This window comes from Sciurus vulgaris (genome assembly GCF_902686455.1).
Source record: "Sciurus vulgaris genome assembly, chromosome: 2".
NCBI classification, from domain to species: Eukaryota; Metazoa; Chordata; class Mammalia; order Rodentia; family Sciuridae; genus Sciurus; species Sciurus vulgaris.
In genome coordinates, this window is record NC_136462.1 from 86,813,192 (window position 1) to 86,833,200 (window position 20,009).

The following is a 20,009-nucleotide window of genomic DNA, read 5'->3' on the forward strand; positions in this document are numbered from 1 at the left end:
ATTTTCTACCTCTGTCCACAAAATTCCATGTTAGGTAGTTCACTGTGTAAAAATTATCAGGCTAAAACATCTGGGAAGGAAAGCTATGAAACAGCAGGGAACGTGGCTGGTTTATTGTTTATCTTTTGTTTATGAGGCAGTATTCAAGTTTAATTACTACTCTAAATTAAACTCTAACTGGCATCAGGAGACATCCCTTTACATGACTAAGTTAAAAAAAAATCTAGAAATCCAAACTCCGGGTTTTTCAAGTATATTGATACATATAGGAAGAAATTATTCAAAATTAACAGCAATTATAGAGAGCTTTTAAGCATTTATGGGCACCATTACATGCTCCTAGAGCATTTATTTATTAGAAGAGTTTAGTTTTATTTCTAATGGTTACTACTCAAAAGTCCTAAGAAAATCAACATATTATTTGGGTGTTTGCTGATAGTTGAAGGATGATATTCTTTTTTTTTTTTTTATTTCATTGGGGGTGAAAGAGAAAGAAAATGCAATATTAATATTGCATAAACAACAGCTTTGTGGCCATGTTCAATTATCAAGTACAGTCTCAGAAAATTTTTTGATACAATTAGGATAGGAAGGAAAAAAATGTCATTATTTTTATTGTAACAGTAAGTGACCAGTTTAGGATGAACCTAGCTCTAGGAAAAATAAAAGTTAAAAGCAACTAGCAAAAGATTATGCCAGATGGCATCTGTCATATTGTATTTAGGGTTATTTTAAAGAGATTGCCGCCACTATGAAAACATTCCATTGACAGAGTTTTCCTAGACTGAATAAGAAATCCCAGTACAACACATTCAGGACCCATAGTAAGGAGGTTTGAGGTTTTGGTGTTTTCCCCCTCTTTCCTTAAATAAATAACTAGAATATTTTGGTGAGGAAAAATACTGTTTTATAACTATACCATCTACTATAAACTCCAAAGTGCAATAAGATCTTAGATGTTTGCTTATCTATAAGCACTTACATCCACTACTGAAGGGATATTTGTAGACTTCAACATCATGATTGCTAAAGAACTGTATAATAACTAAATAAATATCTCGCTATAGAATACGAGCCTCATTGCCTGGATGATAGATGGGAGCATCAGTGGATGGGTTTGGTGGCAGAATAGAGGGGAACTATGCTGGCTCATAACAGCCCTGTGTCCTGAAAGACTCGAGCTACATAGATGCTAGAGTGCTAATGTATTTAGGTTAAACTGGGTCTGGCAACAGCATGGTTAACGTGTGTGTGGTGTGCAGTGTGAGCTCAGCAGTTACTGGGCCAACTGTCTCGGTATTTCTGGGAATCCTGCCTATTCACAGTGCAGGGATTGTTCAATTGCTGCAAAATGTACAAAATGAATTCTACAAAAATGAATTGTAAGGAAGGCCCCATTACAACGATTTTACAGCAAAGATGTCAACATCAATTTTTCTTTCATGCATAGCTAATGATTAAAACAGCAATATTCCATTTGCCTAAGACAATTTATTTCATATTGGCACATCAAAATATTGAAATACAAAGTTATCTTTACTCTACCCTTTTTATTCATTGCTGCTGAACCCATACCATTGTTCAAACCAGGAAAAATAAAACAAACTTGGCACGAAATACTTAAAACAAAGGCTCATCAATATTCTCCAATTTGTCAACATCTCAATTACAGCACTGGAAAAAATGTAAATTTCATGTGCTCTAAACACTGAGGGGTCTATTCTCTTGCCAATTCACATGCGTAGCTCCCATCAGCGTTAATGGGAGTTACACAAACCCATCAATAATAATAATACTTTGTACATATATTGTGCCTTTCATCTAAGGCTCTCAAAGTGCTCTAGGAACAAGGGGGCTGCTTCCTTCTCTTTACTCTGGCAAAATACACAATGCAACACAAAGCAGCTTTTGACTCAGCAGGTACAGAATGAGGGACCCCAAGCCTTATTATCAAGCCCCATTTTACTGATGGGAAGCCAGACACAAAGAGGGCCAGTTACTTCTCCACAGCCCTGAGTCTGCACCCTAATTCTATCCTTGAAAAACCAGATTTCCTTCCTCATTCTAATGTGACTAACAAGACAAACACCCTCCCTTTGGCTGCTTTTAACAAGAGAAATCAGAGTGAATGAAAAGTCTGGTTCATATTTATATAGTTTACTGCTAGGCATGTGCTGTTGGAAATATACAGTAAAGTCAGGTTTTACATTTTACCCACTTTATTTCTTAACAGTATTTTTAAAATTTGATTTTTTTCTCCTTTCAGTTTGTTGCACAAACACTGAGGAGGAAAAGATGACCTTTCACCTGTGTAACTATAGCTCTTTCACTATCAGGTCATAAAATGAGGTATTTTTAGGTTTCAAAGTAAAGATTTGCATGAATCACTATAATAAAAATATTCACAAAAATTATAAAGCAACATAAATGCATGTATTGTTTTATAGCATATGGCTATTAAAGTTTAATTTAAAATGTGTATGAAAACATTGTATTTGGTATAATTCATCCCTATTTTTTCTGTTTATCATAATTTGTTTTGAAACTGAATCGTTTTGCAGTTTTCCATATGCCTGTTGTGCTAATAAATTCTGAATAAGCAAGAAAACTCTTCTAAACTTGGTTTCCAATGAAACATTATAATATATTTAATACAAAGAACATAAATTTCTCTCCCAGGTTTTCCATTATACATCAACCCTAAGATTTAACCTATGATAAGCATATGCGATTTCAGTCAATATCTCTGTTGACTTTGCCCTGAAGCAGATAATTAATCTTTCCCACTGAAAGCTACTCTGGACAATTCAGTTGGACAAAATATCAGAATATCTTGAAAACATGTTTAAAAGATTAATATGTGCATAAGTATGACAAAACACACTCAACTCAAACCCAGCCTTCCAAATTTAGAGTCTGCTGTCAAACAGAACAGAACAGAACAAAACAAAACAACAACAACAACAAAAAAACAGAATAGCCTTATACATGTGTTTTAAGCACGGACACCAGGTAGGAAATTCTCCTTGCCTACTCTCCATTTTAGAGCCCTCAGAACTTTTTTTTCTCTCAAACTTTTAACACAGGAAAATGACAGACTTCCTAGTGCTCATACACATAAGCTACCGTGTCCATTCTTTAATCCCACGGAGATATGATTAAAGGAACAAAAATCCTTCAGGGATCAAACCCTTCAACATGGGATAAGTGGGTGCAGCTACCCACAGCACAGAGGTTGGTGTGAACTGTTTCTACCCAGTGTGTCAAGTCTCAAAACCCTTGTCTTTCCTGACCAAAAAACAACAAAAATAACTAACCAAAATGATAAAACTTCGCACTTGCCTGTTGCCATCATTCCCTGCTTGGAACCCTAGGGTCTTCTCTCTCCTGCCTCCTTTTCTCTCTGGCCCTTCCTGACATCCCTCTTGCCATAACTCAACTAACCCAACAGAACCAGTCAGTTTTAAATTTCAGTTGGGACCTTGGTGACCTGTTAATGAATCTACAGAGAGGGGAAAAGCTCACAGTGTTGAGTTATGCCTGGTGTTGCTAGCTGACTTGGAGTCAGAAATGCTTGAAGCGTTAACGTAATTGCAAGAATGTGAAAAATGAAGCACTGGGCTCCTGAGCAAAGTGAAAGGTCAAAGCCAGCCTCACACACAGAAGTCTCTGGAAGATAGCCTCATTAGAACATTAAGTCTGCTTCTCCTTTCCCCTCTTTTGTACATGTTTAGGGTGGTTTTTTTCTTTATTAATAGAGACGATTCACCCTTTGTGTTGTTGGTGGTGGGGAGGATGGAATGATAGAAAACTTTTTGGATTTAACCACACTGAGAAGTCCACTGTGTGTGGAACCACAGTCAAGTCATTACATTGCACATTCATTGACAGCTATGCATAAGTTATCTTCAAATGCCTTATAATTTAGTTTCTTTAATATACAGTCTAACTAATGTATATAAAACCTAAATACATTCAACTCATAAATTCTTCCAGTTTGTCATCTCTGTGTTAGTTGCAACTTGCTTAGAGGTAGATTCTAATTTGGACCCGCTCACAAGTGAAAGGTATCCTAGAAAGGACGTTTTGTTCTAGACTCTCCCAGAAACCCAGGAATCACAAATCCCTGGCCAGAAACATGGAGGAGGGAAGACGCCCACCCTACATCAACCACCCCCCTTGAAATGGCATATATAACTACAGCTCAAGCTGTTAAACTGGCCTCTACTTGGAAGCCTGTCTAATGCTTAAATATTGTGGCCATAAACACAGTCATAATAGAGATGAAATAGACCTAGGAGATCAGACACCATCTAATGTAAAATATTAAAAAGTAAAATCTATACACTTTGCTGGCCCACATTCAATAATGCATCTTCCTTTAAATTATCATTTTAGCCATAGAAGAGTCATCCCTACCAATATATAATTGCTCTCTGTGCAATAGGTGAGTTTAAAATGGTAATATTTATTCCAAATTGCACTAGGTTTCCTTGGCATCTACTGTTGACATTCCCTTGCCCTCTGATTATTCTACTTTTTAGGAATTGTGACAAAAGTCACCATGCTAGCTGAATGGAAATAGGGACAAATAATCTAAGAATTTCAAAATCCATCTTTCCAAGATAAAATTCTGCATAAAAGTCTCTCAGTATTTCTGGAGCTATTAAGAACAGTTTTTGTATCTTGTGTGCTTTAGAGGCGTAATTGCTTGATTATAGAGAACTGATATAGTTGAATTGCAAGTAAACTATCCTGTTTATAGTGCAATTCAAACTACTGAATTATAGCAGTAAAGAGGTCTGTCCTTCCATTTACATACACTAGCCTGAGTAAAGTGTAGATAACCAAATTTGTAAAAGAATTGGCAGAACTAATCAATTGTTATTGTAATGCCTACTTGAAGATTAGACAGCTCACTTTGATTTTTTTCAAGTAAAGTAGGTTAAGAAGAGGAAATATTGTCTCCCTAAATAGTAGCCGATTATCCTAACCTGCCACTCTCCTGTTTACACAGACAGATGTACTGATATCACAAAATACTGAAGTTATTTTAGTCATGCCTACTTTGCACAAGGAAGCCGTGTGGCCTTTTACCTTGCTCGCTGCTGTTGTCTCCACTCTGGGACGCATGTCCCCCACTGGAAGGTCCAGGGGTGCCTGCTGAGTGGGTCGAGGTTGCATCGTCGTGGTCTCGCCAGGATGAAGGGTTCTGATGTCAGGATGCCAAGGAATTTTTCCACAGTTGCCATTTCAGCCGTAAGTGAGGAACCAAGAAGAAAGGTGCAGAGGGAGACACAAAAATGTATATTTATTAGTATTTGCAGAACTAGGCACACGTGCATGCCATGCTATGATGTGCAATCTTTTCAGTAAAAGGTCCAAAAAAGAAAAAGGATGCTCTAGAACTTGACTTATGGTTACATCTGTTGTATATATTTGCTAAAACTAACTGAGATATACACTTTAAATGGGTGCATTTTATTATATACACGTTTAAACCACAATCAAGTTCATTTTAAAAGTGAGAAAAAAAAACTACCTAGAAATGTAAAAATCTTAAAAAAAAAAAAAACTTTTATTATCTTCATTACAGCATACTCTTTCAGGAAACAGGTTCCAATGTTCTTTGATATTAAAACTTCAGAACTGTAATATCTACAAAATTCAATGATTCCCTTAAAAAAAAATCACAGGCTCAAGAAGGTACAGGACAGCCCTTTACATCTTCCAAACACATTGCCCTAAAATAACCTGTATAAACACTCAAAATTGTCATGACCTCAACCAACACATGCAATGATGTCACTACATCAATACCTAATATGTTACTGATTTCTGCTTAATTTGCACAAATAATAATTTTAAAATGAAACAAATCTGAGCTACTTGCCATCTAGTGAACTAGGTAAGACTTTTCCTTGAGCTTCAAGGAAGTTTTAAACGACTGTGCAGTGATTTTTCCTGGAGAACTACTTGTTTCAAAGGACATGCAAGGCAACCAAGAGTTGTTGCTCTTGCTACTTTGCTGAGTATATTCTTCTCCTGGTCCTCCTCCCTTTTCCTGATCATTCCCAATACCCTGCTGTTGCTTAAAGGAAAACAGGAATTCTAATGTACAGGAAGGACTTTATCAGCACCACATGAAGGCAGGCAAGAGATGGAATTTCCTTTGGCAGAAACGGAGAACAGGAACCACACATGAAACACAGCAGCCTTGAGGCCAGAGCTGTGCACTTGTCACCTGTATGTGACAATTGCAGCCAAGCCCACACACCTATGAGAGAGTTAGTTCTTTGGCGGATCATAATGGGAAGCGAAGTTTTTTTTTTTAAAATCAGTTTTTCAAAATATACCACTACTTCTTACTATGATAGATAAATAAGAACTCGGACAGACCTATAAGCAAATAGGCAACTTGCAAACCTCTTCGCCATGAAAATAATCTTGCCCTGTTGCCATTATGTATAGTTTATCCAAAAAAGAATCAGTTTGTCGTTTTTCTCAACACCAACTCTATAAAGTACATATAGCACATAAAATGTTACCAAGATGAAACCAGAAACCACATGTGAGACAAAATAAGAAAATATTCTTATCTGGAACAACAAAAGAAAATTTCCACAATAGATCTGATACAAACTGATTATAAATTAACATTTGGCATTTTTGATAGATGATGAAATAACCCAGAGATCTATGGATTAATAACATTCATATCAAATAATGCTACTGGCACTGCCATCAGGCAAACAATTGATTCAAAGGGAAAAACTCTGAGCAGAAATTTCATGACTATAAATATGGCTCAGGTATAGACCTCTAAAGTAAAGATACATTGGAGAAAGCAGATTAGGGAATGCAATTGAGTGGTATAAAATAAAAACCAAGTTCTCTGTTGCCTGTATGAAGACAAAGTCACTCCTGTGAGCTCTCTTTTTATCTAAGTTAGAAACCACTCCAGTAGTGTCAAGTTAAAGGCAGACAGAGTGCAGGGGCTCTTCTAGTTTTGCAGCCTCTTTGTGTCAGCTGTTTGCTGGATAAAGCACTAGAAAAATTACATGAAAAAGAAGAGAGAAAGAAGGTATGGCATGGGTTTAGTCCTGCACCAACACAGGCTAGAATCTTCTTTTAGAAAATGCAATAACTACAACATATTCACCTAAACTAGACTTTTCAGTGTACACAGCAAGTAAGGTTAATTTTATGCACTGCGGGCTTTTTATTAAGCCACCGCTATAAAAGCTCCTTACCCCTCATGAAAAATTACAATAATTAGGCACTAACACCTCAACTATGTTTTAAGGCAAATGTCATCCAATAGCTATTATAAAATCAGTCAAATGAAGCTGGAGAAGGTCTTTCTGTTTAGGCACTGCAACTATTGGAAGGATTTGTGCAGAAGGACTTCCTGCAACTGGGAACACTGGTTTGTTCTCATCAGCCAAACTTGTGCTAAGTTTTATAGTTAGGCCTCATTCATTTACAATTCAGCATATTTCTTTTGATGGTTTTATGTAGGAGGTGTTTTCTAAAGGAAAGGGGTGAAAGATAAGCCACGTGGACAAATTACATTAAGAGCAACTGATTCCTCAAATAAGCTGAGTCTGTGGCTTTCAGCCAAGTCCTCAAATATTCCTAAGCTCATTATCAAACCTGCCTCTACCTCTTCCCTCTTCTCCTTGCTCCTCAAAAATTCTCTTTTGAAAATGTCTATTTCCACAGAGTAGCTCAAGTATTAAGTTTTAGGTTGAGGAACTGACAGAAACTAAGGAGAATCATATGAAAGTTATCTAACCTGAAAGAAAGAACAGATAGAGCCCTGTGGGATTCCAAGGCTGAGGAGTTAGTCCAAGTTATCTATATTCAGCTATACATAGAAATTTCATCATATATAAAGACATATGCTGATAATCTGGTCAATAAAAATTGTTCTTCCTTGGTCATAAAAATAATTGTAACCTACACGGGCAGCACAGTATATTACCCATATGCTGAGATTATTTTCTTAGATTGAAATATTTGTTTGTATCACAACTCCTTTCTTCTCCCCCCATCCCATACAGTTTCCAAGTTTACATTCTTCAAGAATAACTGCTTGGCTTTCTGCCAAACTATATGCAGAATTTGAGTGAATCCTGAAACCAAAAGGGGTATACAAAAGCACGTAAAAACACATGATATGTACAGAAAAATAAAGAGAAATGCTCTCTGTGTTCAGTGTGGTTGAGTATTCAGGTATTTCATTCCACGATACATGTCCTGTTCTCCTGCCAAAAGTATCATGAAGACACCCCAGGGCAAGGATGGAGCATGTTTCTAATCCCAGTGGCTTTAATAAGTGGGAGTCAAATATGGTACTCTTTTTGCTCTTACGTAATTGTGTTAAAGAGCAGTGTTACTAGGAGAAAAGCAGTGAATACTGAGTGGAGTACAATAGGAGATGGAAAATAGATACAAGAAGCTCAGTCTCCAGGGGCAGTATTTTCTATTTGCTGGGCTACAGACTCACAGCTGATAATGCAAGTTGTAATTAATATAAAAGCAGGAGACAATATGGGCAGAGCTTGTAGTAGCAGGGCCACAGGAGAGCGCTCTGCTGCTCTCCTTGGTTTCTCATTTACACACAGCATTCCCTAGAAAACACAATTCTGCTAGTGTTTTCTCCCTTGAAAGTTAAAAAAAAAAAAAATTGATTTAGCACCATCATTGAATTTTGCTAAATCTAGGAAAGAGTGCTGAGAAGAGAGGAGTCTCTGGGCATAGAAAGCAAATCATACATGCACCTCTTTTGTTGAGGTTGCAGATATGGTGAAATTGCAACATTTTAAATCAGGATGGCATTTGTGTGAGAGGCCTACCTATAGGATAATAGTTAAAGTCTTGGAAAACTGTTCCTATTTCCCCTTTCAATTATTCCACATGGCACATGGTTCTTCCAAGGGGTCACTGGGAAAAATGTGTAAGCCTTTCTCAATAAACACAAAACCAAGTGGAGAAATGAAGTTCATTAGGCCTCAAGGAGACAAGAGAAGGCCACACCACATACAAGTTCTGTCTGAAATACTCTGAAGCTCATTTTAGACCCCAAATAAAAAGGTCATTCAGTAGATGTGGCATAGGAGAGAAGACATCAGGTTGGAATTAAGACTCTAGGATGCCACCTCTCTCAGGTCATGTGACCTGCTGCAAGTGACCCACTGCATTTGTCAGACTCATGTCCTTTAGCTCTTTAAAATTTAGATATTATACAAGCTAATCCCTAAGGTCAGTCACTTCCACTTCTTATTTCTATCATTAAAAATACTTTTAAAACAACCATTAGATTTTCTAGAATCTACACAACAATATAATATCTAGTTAAAATAATATATGACCTTGGAAAACACAGTAGTGTAATTCAGGATATGTGCTCATAGGGACAGAGTAATAATAAACATATAGAAAGATATTTTAATCAGCAAATGAAGCATGCAAAACTAATTTAACTTGATATATTTAAACAGCAAAGAGAAGATATACTTATATCATTACATATTACTAAGTTACTTCTTTCCTCTGACTTTAACTCCTTATTAACAGTTTGGAGAAATTATTATTTTTTAATCAGATGAAAACTCGTATCCTGGGGTATCAAGAATATAAAAGTTAAAAAATACTAATTGTATGGTTCAAATAAATGTTGGAATTTCAACTTTGTTATTCTAAAATTAACATAAGAACTTGGAAAACCTGTGTGTGTTTTCAGAAGAACCTGGACTTACTCTCTAAAAATGTAAATAGAGATGGGGTCCTTCCTCATCTCCACTTCCAGCTCTTTATTAAACTCTGGGAATTAATAAGAGAGAAACCCTCACAAAAGTGGCTAGTACCCTTTGTAAATGATTTCTTCGTTTAACAGACAACTGTCAGAGAAGATAGAAATGTCTTGTATTGTTGGTAAAAAGACACATTATAAAATGTCTCTAATAATTTTGATCTATGGTGTGATATTCCATAGAACATTCAGTATGAAAATAAACAAAATTAGTTTAAATTATACCAATTTTTTAATCCAATAGTGAATGTCCACATAGTTGTTAAGTGTATCTATTTTTAATTTCATTTCATCCCAGTTACATTGAAAACACTCCAACTGTATAACCTAAATGATTTAAATAGTACAATGACTTCTGATGAGAAATTAAGAAGAAAGGTATCAACAACCAGACACTATGCAGCAGTGACAATAACAAAAAGCTCTTTCCACTAGCATGTCTCCTTGAGTTGGTGGACGAAGTTCAGAGGTAAAACCTCATGGGAACCTGAGCCCAAAGGCTTTGGATAACATGCCACAATGACTAATCTTACACTACAACACAAGAAACTAATAGATAAACTACACTACTCATATTATTAATATTATTATAAAATCTTGGTATTCCCTCTTGATCTTCTAAGGGGCAACCACTTAAACCTAACCCTCTCTTCACCATCACTCACTTCTAATTTTTCAGGTAACAGAATTTATCTACAGGTACTTGCTTATATTCTGTCAGGAACAAGATTCTGGTGATTCTCCCCTCTGACCTAACCCATTTAAAAAAACTGTATAGACATAAAAAAAATTTGACATATGCACAGATGCAAAAGAAAACACTAGTATGTCTTCATTGAAATTACAGCACAGAAATTAAAGTAAAATTTCTTTTATTAGTGATGTTATCAGAGCAGTTTTAAGGCACCCTGCCATTAACTCTTAATAGAGATAATTATATTTCTTCCCTCTCTACTTAATTCTTTTAAAGCAAATAAAATGTAGTTCTTTATGACCATTAACTAGGAATAGGAATGTAATCGTATCACCATATGCACTTCACGCAAACAAAACTTAGCTCAGAGAATACATTTCCAACAAGTGTATCTCATTTGTCTAAACTTGATCTAAATAGATGTAATATCATTAAATATAAGTATGAAGATATATTTCATTAGTCTGCATAGAGACTTGGTCTGAAATTATGTAAAACAATGTGAATATTATCTACTTTGTGAAAATACTACAGACTAGGAAAAGCATGATTATTTCACAATAGTTTTCAAGTTGAAGCTTTTTTGGAAAAATAGCTTTCTTGGCATGTTTATTTTAAACATGATTAATTTGAATGTCTGGGAAACTTAACGTGAACTGCAGCTGGAAAACAGAATTCTGTTTCCTATGACTATCATATATTTTTCCCCTCCAGTATTCCAAGGAATAGTACAATAATTGTTTCCTACCTGTAACTATTATCTTTATGTTACAGTAAGAATATAAAAAAGTAATTATAATACCAAAAATATAAGCACTCATTAAGAATTTGCTAAACACAACAAAATAGTACCAATGTTGCACATTTTATTCTCTATTTCATTTCAAATTCATCCTATCGTCATGTATATCATGTGTGTTAATAATAAAGGAACAAATCCAGTATCCTCACTGAAAGTAAGAAATGGAAGAAAGACTATTATGTTGTCTTCGTTTAATGCTTCTGTTATATCAGAATATTTATATAACATTACAGGATGAGAAAGTGGTATGATTTACCACACAATAGTATTTAAAATTCATTCTTAAAAGTCTGTTGACAATACTTGCTTTGAAGATATTTATATCCATTTATCTTTATTCATTTATATTTTTGAATTCTTTAATAAAAAAATTGAAACCTATATGGATACTTAGTATCTTGCTCTTGACCATTTTTTTCTCTGCTTTCCACTTCACTGAATTACATACTTAATCTTTTTCTCTCTTTTACTCTGTCTCTCTCCTTGCCCACTTCTTCCTTAAACACACACACACACACATACACATTGTAGCTTGATACCACTTAATAAGGATAGAGGTGTATGTGTTTTGGGGGTGTCAAACAGCTGTCACAAACTGTCACCTCCACAAGAGAAACCTTGGCACACAACAAATTAAACTATGCTTCTTTTTTAGCTGTCATTATTCATAGCCAATAAGTTGAAATGCTCTCAGCATTTCATGTGCAAATAAAACCACTAGGCAGCTCAGTAGATCAGAAATAGTGGGCAACAGATAAAACAGGGAAAACAACCCGCTGTCTGGGTCCTTCTGAAGTGGCTCATCATCACCCCTGCACCAGTGTTCACCAAATGAGATCCAGCCTAGGGCAATGTATTAAATATGCATATCAAAGCAAATGAAAAAATAAACCTGAAGATTCAAATTGGACACATTTACATGCTGAAAATGTCCCACTCATATCACTTTTCAGGTTAGTGGTTCTGTGCACTTTTTTTTGTGGCTGGGGGGGTTGAGGGAGGGTGAGTTTGCAGGAGCAGCTGAAAAGCATGAGGATTTGCTTTGCAGGTCTGTGGGGTAAAGTCTGGAAATGAATACAATCAATACACCTATGGTACCAAAGTTTCAAAAATGGTGAAAAACCTCTAGGATCTTCCCTCTTGTCCTGCATAAACACAAGTCTGTGGCAAACCACTCCATTTCCCACTCAGTGTGCTGGTGGAACAAATTATTGCTTCATTTCAAAACAAATAGCAGGGGGCTAAAGTAAAAAATGTTATAGTTCAGATCTCTAGGAAATAAAAGGCTTTAAATTATGACGCCCAATGAGGTGGCAAGCCCTCGTGGGTTCAAAATAAATCAGTTGTCATATTTACTTGATTGGGGGCCTGAGAGGGGAGCAGCAAATGATTCTGTTGACTCTTTTTACCCAAAGATGATGATTGTTAAATTATTAAAGCATTCTTCTCTTATGTACAACTTCCTTCTTCATGAGTGTATATTTAAATATTACAATAGTTCTACAAATTGGCCTTGTCTATCAAACAATACTCCAAACAGCCTAGTTTATCTTATCTCTTCTATGTAAACATCAGCATGCTCTAGTTCCAAAAATCCACTGGAAAAGCAGTTGCCAAGAAACTGCTCTAGAAAACTAAGTACTCAGAACCCCTAGAAATAGCACCAGAAAAGCTATGAGCTGCAGAGAACTATCAACCTTTCATTCTACAAAACAAGTAAATAGATCCCTCCCTATTCCCCCAACAATGTAGATGCATACAAATTTAGAAACAAAAACCAATGAAAAAAAATTTTAAACAACAACAACAACAAAATATTTCTGAGATAGTGTGATGCCTCATGGTCCATAACCACACATATTATCCAGCCACAGATAAGCAAATAAACTTTCCCTGGCTGCTTATGCTCTTCCCTTTCTATTTCACTTAACACATTCAATGCACAAAAAAGCCCCTTTGCCATCATTTCCCCCATCACGTTGGAAACAGGTAAGGATAAAGATAGGTGCAGGAGCTTTCAACACCATAGTACCTGTTCTGTCTCAGAACAGAACATCCCAGACTGAGGTTTTTCTTTTCTTTTTTTCTTTAACTTTTGTTCTCAGGCTATCTCCCCATACAGTACAAAGGTTAATATTAACATCTACAACTGCAGATTTTCAAAACTTTTGGAGGGGAGAGAGAAGAACCTCAAAGAAGGCTTATTCTCAAGGCATCTCAATGCATTCCTCTTAACAATCGGGAATTGATGTGGGTGGGGAGGGATGGGGGTGATTACAAATTGCCTTTAAGACTCAACGCCTGTTCAACTCACAGTATCAAATTAATATTTCAGCCACGAAGTTATCAGATTACAGCCTGTATCATTTAGGTTGTGAGTTCAACTAAATGTATAGATACCCTGTCCCACCCCCCTTGAGTTCCTATAAATAAACTGCTGTTCACACCCACTCTTTAACCTCGCCACTCTTGCTTTTCCCACCAGCTGCAATCTTTCTTCTCTTTGCTTCTTTTTTTCAAATTTTCAGTATCACTACATATGCTTTTTTTTTTTTTTTTTTTTTAAAGCATCAGACTCACTAGATCAGTTCCAAAATAGGATTAAAAACAGAGAGAATAGAAAGAAATCTCCTTTCCTGGCTTGACATACATAGTCATTCCTTACTATACTCTCCATCCTCATTCACCAACTGTTAAAGTGTTAAAATTCAACCACTAACCCATGGTTACTCAATCATAATTCCCTTCAGCTTTCTGTAATACATTGTTAATAATTGGTTCATCAAGGTTACTGTCTTTTATTATGAAGATGCTTCAGGCACTTGGCAATAAGTCCATATTCTGACAATAACTTTCTATACAGCAAAAGCCCTGAGAATTGTAATGTGTTCATTCACTCCTTCTTTTATTTCTAATGCAGTGCAAGATTGCCAATAATTCTCAGAATTGTCATCTCTAGGAGAGACTGAGAAATCAACCTTCAGCCCCTAATTCTCTCATTCAGACACCTCCCCCGATCCTGTCCAGCTAACTGTCTTGCCTCTTTCTGTCCCTGCTGCACTGATTACACAGAGTTGAGAAACCAGAAAAGACAGCAGTCACCATATCAATGAGAGAATTTGCTAACACCCAAGTTTCCCAATCCAGGAAACTTTACACATTAAGAGAACAAATCACTCTACCAATTCCCTATTTTCCCCCTTCTAGTGCTTAGCATAAACGAGGGCTCCAAGAAAAGAGAAATGAAAATGAAGGACATGACAGAGGTAGTAAGAAAGGGAAAATAAGACCCCCAAAGAGAACAAATCATTTAAAAAAAGAAAACTCAGCCAGTGGAGCTAGATGTTAAAATAATTTTTTTGTTTGTTTCTTTAAATGTTGTGCCCAGTGGCCATAAAAGAAAGTCAAAGGTTTGCAAACTTACATGGTCAGCGAGATTTGTGGAGGAGCCTGAAAGTTCTTCGTGGTCTGACTTGGAGCTGCCATCTCGTTCATCAATGACGAGGTCGATGGGCATTTTCCCCTTCAAACAGCTAATGTACCGGTGGCAGAAGTTATCACACAGTTCATGGACCTACAAGGAGGGTCATGGTGGAGGGTTCAGTTCATGTTGTTGTTGTTGTTTGTTTCATTTTTAAAGAGGAAAAATATCAGGTTGCTCGATTACATTTGGGAAGAGCAACAATGTGATGTCTTCCAAACTAATTCTAATTAAGGGGTGTAATAGTTGAAGGCAAGGAAACAATAGAGCAATTGTTGCAGTAGATATTATTCTCTAGAGACTTCCCTGAGCAACAAGTTTCAATAAAGAGAGAGAGAAATAGGACTAGAAATAACTGGGTTCAGACTGGGAGACCAGAGAGGAAAATCTGATTTGATAATAACTTTAAAAACATTAAAACACTAGAACTAGGGACAGCAGTGACATTTGAGATTCAATAAGCTAAGAGTTTTGTATGTTTCCAGGGGAAAGTGAATGATCTGCAGAGCAATCTAAAGATATCCCAGAGAGGATGATTCCCTCTGCTTGCACCTAATGCAAACTCTGGGCCCACGGTGTGTTGAGTTAATAGAGACACAAGCAGACTGAATGTCCAGTAACAAATGGTTTGCTTCATTTCAAAATAATCCTGAATGCCTGGGGGAAAGGGAGGGGGGTGCTACTTTAAAAGGCAAGGCTGTCCTAATTCACTCATCCTCTGAACCTCTGGGTTGAGGAGCAGTTTGAAGGAAGGACATGGCAACATGCTCAAAAATCTCCAGGTGTGCAACACCTCATACTGCAGGTTTGTTGAAAACATCCCAGTCAACTAGGAGAGGGAATTGGCTAAATCAAGAGGGGAAGTGTTATTTCCTGCTTACCTTTTCTAACTCCAGAAGATGAAACCTTAGTACTTGTATTGCTTGTATCATCTGAAAGGAAAGTTTAAGGGCATGGAGTTAGGGCTTTGTGACTCTGAGGTCCTGAGTTGGGGGTAGTGGGGGAATTGGGCTGGGGAAAAGAAACTGGCAGGTGGTCAGGCAAATCCCACACATCAAGAAATAGAAGAACCAAGTGATTACTGATCATCTCTGCCTCATTGGCCACGGGGTACAAGTTTGCCTCAACCTAAGCCTCAATATTAATATCTTTTCCCTGATGTTCACCGTGCTGTTTATTTGTAAGTACTGCTTTCCTCGGGCCAAGCCTTCCTTCTCCGCCTGTCTTTTTTAACCGTCCCCTCCCTCGACCTCAGGCCAAAGTAAAAAAGAAAAAAAGAAAAAAAAAGTCGCTTCTCTGGACAGAAAAAGCTTTTTAGAACAGCATACCCAGCGAAATCCGTCCTAACTAAAGAAGGAAATACTCAAGATGAATGGCGAGGCAGGGCCTTTGAAAGCGGATTTAAGTACTTTTAATATTGAAATCGTGCAAATTAGCAAAAGAATCGTACCTAAAAGTGGCCTGCGCTGGCCTGGCCCTCACCCCCAGCCCCCACCCCCAGCCCGCCCTCCGCCGCGCCAGCGGTTACTTCCTTCGGGTTAGCCGCCCGGGGCTCGGCCGCCTGCCCCGGCAAACAGAGGAAATAACTCACTTCTCTCAGCTTATTCCCGAGGCCGAGACCTGGGAAGCATCCCCAGCTCGCGCTCTCGGCGCCGTGTCCCTGGTTTCTGCCTCGGTGGGCTTCGCTCCCCCTTGACGTCCATTCCGCCCCTCGCTCGCCATTTCCCTCGCGGGGCTCTAAGCTGTTCCCTTCCTCCCTGTCGCCCCAGAGCTCCAAAAGAGGTCTCTGCTTGAACTCCCTGGAGCTCCAGCAGAAAGTGGGTGCTTCTGGCCTTGGGAGAGGGCCCAGGCTAGGGAAAAGTAAGAAACAGAGAGCCTTCTTACCAAATTGTCCAGCTCTGGATTTGAGGAAAAAAGTGGCTTTTCGGCGCGAACCTATAAGAAGCAGGAAAAGTCAGCATGAATTACCATCCCATTTAAAGGAAGAAAAACCCTGTCAGACTAAACTGCAGTGTGAGAGTGGGGAAGGTGGAGGGCAGTGGCGGAGAAGAGAAGAGGGGCTTTGGTAAAAACACGAAGCAAAGTGGTGCCTTAAATTAGTGGGAACGGCTGAAAAAGAATCAGGCCCTCCTGGTCCTGGCCCCGTTAAGGGAGACCTGGTACCACTATGCGGTAGCAGGGAACTCAGGGCCGCGGTTCCCTCTTATCCAGCCGTCCAAGAGGCTTTGGCTCTTCGCCTCCCTCACCTCCGCGCCCTGCGCGGACCACTCGGAGAGGCGCCCAGCTTCCTTGGCTCCCGGGCACTCCCAGGTCCCTCACAGCCCCTCTCCCCAATTCTTGTTCAAGTAGCTGCAGGCAGGGGAAAAGGCCAAGCCCCAGATTAGGAACAGGTCAACTTTAATTCGAGGGTCGAGCCCCTGTATTCCTGGCTGGGGGGGAAAACAAACACCCATATTTATCTCCGCTTCCAATTCGCCTCCAGGCTCAGAGATGGGGAGGAGGCGTAGTGTGCCGACTGGGCCAGAGGAACAGATCGGGTGTCCCTGCCTTTTCCTCCTCTTTCAAGTAAAGGTCTAAAGAAAGGGGAGGGAGAGTTAAGAGCTGCAGGAGGGTGAGCGGGTCAAGAAGGTTGGACCTGCTTGGCGAAGACCGCGATGTCCTCGTTGAAGGAGTCGGAGGAGCAGACGTCTCCGCCGGCCACTCCGGGTTCCCGGGGAGTGCAGGTCGCCAGCTCGCACTTCTCAAAGACCAGAGCTAACAGAGGAAACAACGGGTGCCTAACGGGCAGCGCCACGCAGAGACACACACACGGAGACGGGGTGCAGAGGGGAAGGAGCAAGAACTGTAATCAACAAGTTTGGAGGGTTTGGATTCCTTCTTTAATACAACAGGCACGCATCACACTTTACAACCCTTCCTCAGTCAGCCGAGCCTGGGCCAGAAACAGAAAGGAAAAACAGCCTGGCCCTTAACCTCAGCTCAGAAGTCCCTCAGATCTGGTCAGAGAAGTCTCTGGCCACTTTAGCCCGCCAAAGAAAAACAGCCTCAGCTGGAACGTACTGAAACATCCAAGAAACTCGGGTAATCTGGAGCTCGGAGTTGATCCAGACCCATTCCCCACTACAGAGGCCGCCGAACCAACTCCTGCGTCCCAACCCTTACCTCCCAAGAAATAAACACTCTTTAAAATTAAAAAAAAAAAAAAAAATATATATATATATATATATATATATAAAAGGTTTTAATGAGTATTTCAAACGAGGCCAAAGGCCTCATCTACATACACACTGGAGTGACATTTCCTAAATTCGAGGGTGCTCTTCCAATCTTTCCAACCCCTTGCATTATAAACTTGTTTGCTCTACTTCTAGTAAAGCCTGAATGTGGGGGCCAAAATAATAGGAACGTTAAACGCCGAAGAGCTTCCTCCCAAAGACCACATTTACACCAGCATTGCAGCAGACAAAAATAAAGGAGTCGCGTTTTAAAACTTGGAAGTGTGCGTGCGCGTATGCCCTTTGTGTTCCTCAGGCGGTTTAGCTACACTTCGGGATGCTTGCGGCCTCTGGCTTTAGGCTCTGTTGCTGTTTACCCACTGTCCCCTCCCCTCGGCATCCCGCCGCCTTCCCCACCTACCCTTAGCCGGAAGAGCCCGTGTTGTACACGTTTGGACCGTGCATCCCCACCCCTCCCGGAGTTCTCAGAATATAAAATAATTTTCAACCATCTCCCTTACTTCCCCTAAAAGTCTCTCCATGCGAGCAGCAGTCCCTTCCAGCCCGCTGCACTTCAAGGTCTGCCCCTTTATTTACAAAGAATTAAGAAGTGGGTGATTAGAACTTCCTGGCCGACAGAAGCAGCCCTGATCCCAGCTCAAGCTGCATTTAGTGACTCCCAGACCCAGAAGTAGGAAACAGAAGAGGAGGGAAAAACACATAAAGTTGCTCCTCAGCTGCAGGAAACTTTCCCCTTCGTCAAGGCCTCTGCTAGGGGGCTTGAAAAAATCAGTCCTGCGTCCTTTGGCCAGGGATCCTGTCCTTGGGGAGAAGGCCCTAGTAAGGTTCTGAGAACTCAGTCACTCCGGGCTGTGGGGTCTGGAGTGACCGGGCCGTGGGAGTGGAGGAAGCTATATCTTCCGGGTCTCTGACTCAAGGGGCAGAAGGGCAGGCTCCCTCCACTGTCCTTTCCTAAGTCAAGCAGCACCCCCATGCAGAAATAACTCTCCACTTAGCCGTCCATCCCCCGCCCTCCACAAAGACAAACACACACACTCTCACACTCACACACAGTAAGCTGGGTCCGGGGGTCGGTTTACCCATAGATCGCGTCCTTGTCTCGCTTCAAGGCGTCGTTGACAGCGGAGCCCATGCTGGCCGGCATGACATTGGGGTGCGGGGCGTGCGCGCCGTAGTGCTGCGTGGCGTGGAGCGGCGGCCCGTGGTTCAGATGGTGAACCGGGGGGATCGGCCGCGGCGCGTGAGGGTCTCCGTACATGGAAGCGGGAACCCCTACTCCGTCCATCCCGCCGTAATGGGGCAGCTCATCGTACTGTCAGAACCCGGCAAGGAGGAGGGGGCACAGGGGATGGGGAGAGAACAGAGGGAGGAAAGAAAAAAAGAAGCAGGGAGAAGGAAGCGTACAGAAGAGTGGGAATGGGATAGAGATGAGAGAGACAGGGAGAGGGGAGAGAGGAGGGGGGAGAAAGATGGGGGGAAGAGAGAGAGAGGAGAGAGGAGAGAGAGAGAGAGAGAGAGAGAGAGAGAGAGAGAGAGAGAGAGAGAGAGAGAGAGAGAGAGAGGAAAATAAAAATAAAAACAAAGTCAGAGAGGAGAAAAGTACCGAGCTCAAGTTGAACATACAGAAACCAAACCAGTTGAAACAACGGAGTCAAAAGTTGTGGGGCGAAATGTTTTAAAATCTCAAATGAAAAAGTATGAACCAAGAGCAGCATTTAGAGAAGGGAGAGGAGGCGGCGAGGCCGGGGATTGAAGGGGCGCTGGGAGGCCCCGCTCCTGCCGGAGGCAGCAGAACCGTAGCGAGCCAACCAAGGGAGAAGTGGAGTTAGTGTGAGGAGGAAGCCCCGGATCCCACCCCTACCCCCCTTCGCCTCCTCCAGAGGATCCAATAAATCAAAAGGCGAAATGAAACAAAATAAAGAGAAGAAAAACGCTAATAATCAGGACGAGAACGCCGAGGACGAGGGAAGACTAGGGCC

The 20,009-nt window shown here is 40.0% G+C and overlaps 1 protein-coding gene across 6 annotated transcripts in view; it reads right to left on the reverse strand.

Moving 5' to 3' along the window:
- Positions 1-20,009, reverse strand: part of MEIS2 (Meis homeobox 2) — a 200,333-nt gene that overhangs the window by 179,448 nt on the left and 876 nt on the right. For 5 of the 6 annotated variants that reach the window (XM_079125960.1, XM_079125962.1, XM_079125961.1 and 2 more), the window contains exons 2-7: positions 19,110-19,342; positions 17,430-17,571; positions 16,679-16,729; positions 15,676-15,726; positions 14,738-14,887; positions 5,098-5,212 (exon numbers count right to left, since the gene is read on the reverse strand). In XM_079125960.1, coding sequence (XP_078982086.1) covers positions 5,098-5,212; positions 14,738-14,887; positions 15,676-15,726; positions 16,679-16,729; positions 17,430-17,571; positions 19,110-19,342 — 742 coding nt within the window. Of the gene's footprint in view, positions 1-5,097; positions 5,213-14,737; positions 14,888-15,675; positions 15,727-16,678; positions 16,730-17,429; positions 17,572-19,109; positions 19,343-20,009 lie in introns of those variants that run through there. The other variant, XM_079125965.1, reaches the window with a different exon arrangement.